The 8,047-nt window shown below is 37.3% G+C and overlaps 1 protein-coding gene across 4 annotated transcripts in view; it reads left to right on the top strand.

The window, feature by feature from the left end:
* Positions 1-8,047, top strand: part of EPB41L5 (erythrocyte membrane protein band 4.1 like 5) — a 145,429-nt gene that overhangs the window by 103,173 nt on the left and 34,209 nt on the right. For 3 of the 4 annotated variants that reach the window (XR_002126891.1, XM_019668712.1, XM_019668713.1), the window contains exon 17: positions 5,190-5,353. Coding sequence is in view for 2 of the 4 variants with exons in the window: in XM_019668712.1 (XP_019524257.1) it covers positions 5,190-5,353 (164 nt within the window). In the remaining 2 variants the exon portion in view is untranslated. Of the gene's footprint in view, positions 1-5,189; positions 5,354-8,047 lie in introns of those variants that run through there. The other variant, XM_019668716.1, reaches the window with a different exon arrangement.

The raw sequence follows: 8,047 nt of genomic DNA, 5'->3' as shown, positions 1-8,047 counted from the left end.
ACCTGTTGGCAGCTCAGCGGCTGCTCAGCTCGGGCCAGGACTCAAACTGCTGTTGCTCAGAGCTCAAACTCTTGAGCGAGCTCTTAACCAACTGAGCCACTCGGCCGGCCCTTCTTTGGCCTTTTAAGACATTGACTTTTTCTTAAAGAGTCTATGCCATTTCTTTTGCAGAATACCTCTCAACTTAGATTTGTGTGATTGATTTCTCATGCTTAGATTGAAGTTAAACATTTTTACTAATGTTTTGGTTAAGGTGATGTCCACCAGATTACTCTGTAAAAGTACCTTTTTCCCCTTTTTCTCTACTACTTGAGATATCATTTTGAGACTAAGTCAATATCCTATTTTCTAACATTTTTTTACCTAATGGTTTTAGCATCAATTGATAATTTTTGCCTGAATCAATTATTATTACTTTGGTATTTACAACATGATGATTTTCCAATTCTGTCATTCTTTCTACAAATATGAGTTAGCATTCTTCTGTAAAAGAGAACTTCCTCCTTTCACTTTTAAAGGAAATATTTTGTATTAATAGACTCATGGATTTTTTTAAACCATACAGTCCTATTATTCATTTTGATATGTGACTTGTTCCAAATTTGGCCTCTGGGAATCTATGCATTCTTGCCCTGCCAAACAGTGGCAATGTATCCTGTCCAGTGGCTGGCCTTTTCCCCCATGTTACTAAGGTTAACTCCAGTCATCTCCCTGAGTTTGGACCTGTCTGTGTGGGAAATGTATTTACATATACTCCCAAACTTACAGATTCATACATTAGATTTTCCTAAGAACTCTCCCTGTACTACACCTGACATACTCCTAGTAGTTTCTGATGCTCAGCAATCCCCTACCACAAAGTAAGATGCCATTCTTCCCTTTCATAGGTACTTATAGAGCCTCCATGAACTTGATATGCTTTGAAATTCCCTACTCTCCTGGAGTAAGAAGGTGAAAAGTCAAAGTACTCCCTTTTCGTTTAAATTCCCTTGTGGAATGTCTTTTAGGATTTCTTGTCTTTTTTTTTAAGCTGAGCCATCCTGCTACCTGTTGGAAGCTCAGCAGCTTGCTCAGCTCGGGCTGGACTCGAACCGCTGTTGCTCAGAGCTCACACTCTTGAGCAAGCTCTTAACCAACTGAGCCACTCGGCCGGCACTTGTCTTTTCTTTTATGGCCTGGATAATGTTGTGCTCTCAGATTCTCTTTTAGTAAGTCCTGCTCAGATCTTTAGAATGTGAGCTGTATTGGTTTGCTAGGGCCGCCATTACAATTGGGTGACAACAGAAATTTTGTCTCACAGTTCTAGAGGCTAGAAGTCCGAGAGATGAAGGTGTGGGCAGGATTGCTTCCTTCTGAGAGCTAAAAGAAAGAATCTGTCCCATGCCTCTCACCTAGCTCCTGGTGGTTTGCTGGCAGTCTTTGGATTGTAGATGCATTCCTTGATCTCTGCCCTCATCTTCACATGGTGTCCTGTGTGTGTATGTATCCAAGTTTTCTCCTTTTATAAAGACATCAGCTATGCTGAATTAAGTGCCTACGCTTCTCCAGTATGACCTTAAACTACATCTGCAATCATCCTGTTTCTAAATAAGATCGCATTCTTGAGGTACTGGGGGTTAGGACTTCAGCATATGAATTTGGGAAGGCACACACAGTTCAACCCATAACATGGGAACTTTTTTTTTAATTGGAGACTTGGGGAAGGAGAACAGCCAAGTTGTTGTCCTTCAGTTGTAGTTGTGGAGGGCACAGCTAGCTCAGCTCCAAGTCCAATCGCCATCCGGCAGCCCGTTGGCAGCTTGCAGCTGATCAGCTCAAGGTGCCATGTTAAATCTTAGTCGCTGGTGGGTGTAGCCCACCATCCCATGAGGGAGTCAAGCCAGCAACCTTGTTGCCAAGAGCACACGCTCTAACCACTGAGCCATCCAGCTGCCCATCGGCAGCTCAGGGCAGCTCAGCTCAAGGTTCCGTGTTCAATCTTAGTTGTGGGTGGGCATAGCCCCACCATCCCATGCAGGAGTTGAATGGGCAGCCTTGTTAGGAGCATGTCCTCTCACCAGCTGAGCCACCCTGCCACCTGTTGACACCTCAGCGGCAGCTCAGCTTGGGCGCAGCTCACTCGCCCATGTGGGAATCAAACTGGCGATCCTGTTGGCCAGAGCTTGCCCTCTTAACCAGCTGAACCACCTGGCTGGCCCAACATGGGTACTTCTTAACCGTTGTTCTTAAGCATAAATTGAGACAGTTCAACATTCTTTTATATATGGGCTTCTATTTCATTTCTGGTTTATGAAGTTTTTTTTATCTTATTTTTCAATGCTGTGGACTGAATATTTGTGTCCCCCAAAATTCATATGCTAAGACCTAATTCTCAATCTGATGGTGTTTGGGGGTCAGGCCTTGTGAAGGTGATTAGGTCATGAAAGCAGAAGTCCTCATGAATGGGATTAGTGCTCTTATAAAAGAGACCCCAAGGAGATCCCTCACCCCTTGTGCCATATCAGGACACAGCTAAAAGAGGGTGGTCTGTGAACTAGAAAGTGGGTCCTCACCAGACACCACATCTTCTGGCATCTTATCTTGAACTTCCCAGCCTCTAGAACTGTGAGAAATAATTTATCTTGTTAATAAGCCACCCAATCTATGATATTTCTGTTCTAGTACCTGAACAGACTAAAACACATGTGTCATACATAGTTCCATGTTAGGACCACAGGTGAAAACTCCAACCAGTTCGCACATCCTTTTGTCCAAAAATATTGCTATTTTTATTTTTTTAATTTATAATGAAAAATTCTAAAATATGTAAGTAGAGAGAACATATGATGAACTGCAATATGCTTATCAACCCCCTTCAACAAATTCCAAGATTCTGCCATTTTTGTTTCATCCATTCTCCCTGTCACCACCACTACTACTACTTTTGATGTTGTTATTTTATTTTAAAAATAAAGCCCTGCAAGTAACACTGATTCACCCTTAGGGAGGATAAAAATTGGATCAGTTGGAAAAGGCTTGAAAATAAGATGGTTTTACATTAATATATTTTTATGGAAGGTTAAAAGTGCCTGAAGTGCCTTTACTTCAGTGGTTTCCAAATGAGGTTTAGCTATGAAACCCTTCCAATTAAATCTGCTTGGGAATTCCAAATAAAAGCCCATGAAAAGATTACTGTGGGGAGATGAAAAACTCCACCACCTTTTCCATACCTGTAGATGAGTCACTCACATATGGAATCCTTTGGTCTCTGTAGAACACATTTTGAAAACCAAGGTAAAGTGACTTGTCTAAAGTTGTACAGCTAGTTTGTTGCAGAGACAGGACTGGGGCACAGATTCTTGACTTGAGCAGAACTTGTCTTTCTTTGTTCTTACTGTCTCTTTTAAAAGTTTTCATAAATTTTTTTCTATTTGGGTTCCAAACACAAGGCATCTAATTGAAACATTGTCTTTATTCGTCTAGGAAAGCATGGAACCTTCTAAACAATGGCAATTCCTTTGCTTTGCTCTAAGTCAGTGTTAGATCAACAAAATGAGACATTACAGCCTTTGAGCTTTCTCACAACAGATTAATTGGGTTGAAAGTCTTTTTCTTTAAAAAAAAGTGTTAAAATAGAATACATTGGATTTCTAAATGGAATTATTTTCTTCATCTCAGTTTCCTGTTGTTTATTGCTAGTGATTTTATATAATTGATTTTTCTATGTTGATACTGAACCCTGCAACTTTGCTGAACTAGATTATTACATTCTAGTATCTAAATTTGGCTGTGGGTTTATAGTTTTCATCAAATTTGGAAAAACTTCAGCAATTATTTCTTTAAACATTTGTTCTGTCCCACTGCCACTTTAGGACTCCAGTTATCCATACAGTAGGCTGCTTAAAATTGTCCCACAGCTAACTGATATTCTTTTCATTTTGGGGGATTTTTTTTCTGAGTGTGTTTTATTTTGGATAGTTTCTGTTGCTATGCCTTCAAATTTAGCATTTTTTTTCTAATGTCTAATCTCTGTCAACCCCATCCAATATATTTTTCATCTCAGATATTGTAATTTTCATCTAGAAGTTTGATTTGGGTCTTTTTTATATCTTCTATGTCTATGCTTAACTTTTTTGAATATATGTTGTAATAACATTAAAGAGTTATTATAACTTTAATAATTTCTCTGCAAATTCTAACATCAGTTTCTGTTGGTGGATTAGTCTCTTTAGTATGGGCTGTCTTTTTCTGCCTCTGGTAATCTTTGGGTGGACCCCCTGACATTCTCCCAAGTTCTTAACCTCACAAATTTTACTTCCCTGCCTGATGCTAGATAATTTTATATTCCCCTGAATCTTCTTGAGCTTTGTTTGGGATGCAGTTAAGTTACTTGGAAACAGTTTCATCCTTTCAGGTCTTTCTTTTATGATGTGTTAGGTGGGCCTTTTGAAATGCTCGGTCTGAGTTAATTATTTCCCACTACTGAGGCAAGGCCATCCTGAATACTCATTGCTCTGTGAATTATGTGTTTTTACAGTCTGTCTGTGGAAACAGGAGCAGTGGCCCAGTGTGAGTGCCACTAGTATTTGTCCCAGCCAAACAGAGGGAGGAAATCCTTTTGGATAGTTCTTTCCCTAGTCTCCAGGAGTTTCATCACACACATTCTCTGATCAGTACTCCTGAATACTTGAGTGGGGGACCTTCTGCAGATCTCCAGGATTCTTTCCTTGAAGTGCTGCTGTCTTCTGTTTGGTACTGTGCCCTGTAAACTCTAGCTGCCTTGTCTCCCTGGACTCTCAGCCTCATCTTTTCAATGGAGAAGAGGACTAAGGGCATTCTCTGTTCTCTGCCTCATTGGACCATTTCTGCACCGTGGCATGGAAATTCTCTCAAGGCAATTGTGGGGATCACCTCATTTTTTCCCAAATTTCAGAATCATTGCCCTTTGTTGGCTGATGTCTGATGTCTGATGTCTTGAAAACAAATTCCCCCTCTTAGGTTATTTAGGTAGGAAGCTAAATCCAGTCGCTTTTACTCCATCTTAGCTGGAAGAAAAGTCTGCCCAAAAGGTGTTGTCAGGTGAATAAACTATTTGGGATTTGAACTCTTACATGAATTTTTTTTCCAACAAAGATTTTTAATTTTTAAATTATTTTCATGATAAATTTCTTGGTCTAAGTAAGTTTTACCTTTACCTGTTACCTTTGCAGCTTGCCTCTGAATACTGATTTGCTAGACAGTCCAGACTTATTGGAAACAACCATTGATGATATAATTGGGGCACGCAACACTGTGGAAACATTGCAAGCACCAGAGGACATTAACATAGCCACCAGGCAAAAGGGTTTAGAGGAACCTGAAGTTGAAGGCAGGAGTAAGTAAATATTGTGTATAACATCAATGATACCTTTTTATTTTACCTCCCTATGAAATGAGCTATTTAAATTAGCTCCTTCAATAATATTGTATGTAATAGTTGAATTTTAAATTTTAATGTAGAAGTTATGCCTTCTTGCTCTTTTGGCTTAAAGAACCATTGAAATATTTAAGATCGCATAATTGAGACCATTAAACATTTGTATCATTTATAAGTCATTACATATTCATGAATTTTCAAACTTGCTTTTTACTTTGTTTCTTGAGTGAAAATTAAGAGAAAAAGTTTCTTTAAAGATCTGACTTTTCTTTAAAGGGCACAGGATTGATTGAATAAATGCTTGCATGTTCCATTACTTCCCAGAAAGTATTTGGTTTTTAATGAGGACTGTTGTTGCCCAGACTCACAAAAATTAATAATACAGAAAAAAAGTTCTTACCTTAACCCTTTTAAAAGGTTAAAAGAACACAATAAGTTGCACATTGAAAATGTCTGTATATTTGTGAGTTTGATTTGATATTAAAGTGTAAATTGTATTTAAACAGGAGTTTACTATTGAATCTCAGTGTAATATATGTTCATTTAACAGCAGCTAATATTTATGTGGCTCTTGTCAATTTTGACTTTTATCCCTAAAATTTGACACTGTCTGTCAACATCTCATAGGAAATTGCCATTGAATATGCTGGTTGTTTCTGAAAAGTATAGCAGTAGTATTTAGTAATTTAGAGATGGAAAGTGTTAATGAAAACTTACACAGTGCTTCTGGTTAATAGAACATGTGGAAGTACTACTGGTAATTAGCATTAAAAATTTGTCCTTTTGTTCCCAAAGTAATCACTACAAATACACGGTTAAACAAATGTTCTGATACGTCATGGTTTTATGTTCTTACTGACATCTACCATGTTTGAGTTGCACTTATGAATCTGAGGTCTATTAATCTGATAAATTAACTTTGATTTATTATGTTGGTAATTTCAGAATAATGTTCTAATTTGATTATTTAAAGGTAGTAGTTAGTTATTGGCTTAAGAAAACATCCTCCATTACTATTTCTCTTGTACTTCCTTTGCCATAATTTTTTTTGGTTAGTTTTCAGTTTTTACAGTCCTGCCCTGGACTCTACCTTTTGTTAGAAATGATCACTCTTGGTGGCTAGACAGATGTGAAACATAATAAACCAAGGCCATCAGGATTTAGATTCAACCAGAAGCAGGACTAGCTTAATACTGAGTATTTCCAGGGTTAAAATAAAAATAGTCTCCATTATAGAGGTGGCAGTATTGATTTTATTTACATTCTATTTTATATCCATTATATGAATTTAAAAAGTTTTCTTTCGGTGTTGCAATAGTATGAGTATTATATTAGCAAACAACGTTGATTTAGTACATACTTTATAGAAAATTGCATTGGTTTTGGGGAACATTGTATGTTTTTAGAATGTCCATAGAATGAACTAGGGATGCCTAGAAAAGAAAAGATCAAATGAGATGTAATAACTCTTCAAATATATGAAAGCCTGGCATAGCAAAGATTTTATTTTGTGGTGTTTTATTGGTGAATCTTGGATCAGCAATTTGAAAGTATAGGGGAGAAGATTTGGGATCAGTATAGGGAAGAATTTTTTTAATGTTTCTGCCATATATCAGAAATAGATACCTAACAGTGAGGGGGAGTGCCTTATTACAGAAGGTATTCAAGCAGAGCTTAAATGCTGTTAAAGTTGTGACAGAAGAAATTCTTGTATAGTGTAGGGGTTTCATTCATAAGACTTATTGAGTTCAGATTTATATTATTTGCTCAAAGTCAATGAAAATACAGTATTTTGATGTTAAGAATTAAGGTCTTATAATCTTGGCATCCAATTTATTCTTTATTTTCTTTTGGTTGTAATGTCAAAATTCTGATTCACATAGGTGAATAGTTAGAAACAGTAAGTTTTAAAAAAACAGCTTATCCTACAATCTCAGAATGTTCCTCAGCCAAACAAATGTAGCAGAAGAAGCTCTATTTTAACAACAACAACAAAAACCAAACCCAACAGTATTAATTTATCAGCATAAGCTAAAGAGTTTATGGTCTCCTCATCATAATGTTAAAATTTAGTCTCGGGTCGGCCAAGTGGCTCAGTTGGTTAAGAGGTCACTCAAGAGTGGAGCTCTGAGCAACAGCGATTCGATGCCCGGCATGAACTGAGCTGCTGCTGAGCTGCCAACAGGCAGCAAGATGGCTCAGCTAAAAAAAAAAAAAAAAATTTAGTCTCACATAATTTGTAGCATAAGAAAACCAGGAGATGTCAATTAAGTAAGTAAATGAGTATGGAAGATTTTGAGAAGATCAGTGTTGAATTAGCGATTCTCATCACCTAGAGAGTTTTAAAAACTACCAGTGCCAGAAAACTACCTCCAGAAATTCTAATGTCATTTTCTGGGGAATCAGTATTTCTTAAAAGCTCAACATCTGATTCTAATATGCAGCCGATGGAGAGATCCACTGAATTAACTGATGGACGCTTTTAGATGATCCCTTTGACAAGGAGGAAATGATTTTCATAGTTTTCCTTTCCTTTTTGCCTGATTATTTAGAAATTATTAGGCATTCAACAGCTTTTTTGTCAACCATGTGAAAATACAAACTATACTAAATTGTCTCTGTAAAATAAGATTATTACAGAGTGGTTAATTT

The sequence above is a fragment of the Hipposideros armiger genome, unplaced genomic scaffold, assembly GCF_001890085.2.
Source record: "Hipposideros armiger isolate ML-2016 unplaced genomic scaffold, ASM189008v1 scaffold_533, whole genome shotgun sequence".
Taxonomy (NCBI): domain Eukaryota; kingdom Metazoa; phylum Chordata; class Mammalia; order Chiroptera; family Hipposideridae; genus Hipposideros; species Hipposideros armiger.
This window is presented reverse-complemented; position numbering and strand designations above follow the sequence as displayed.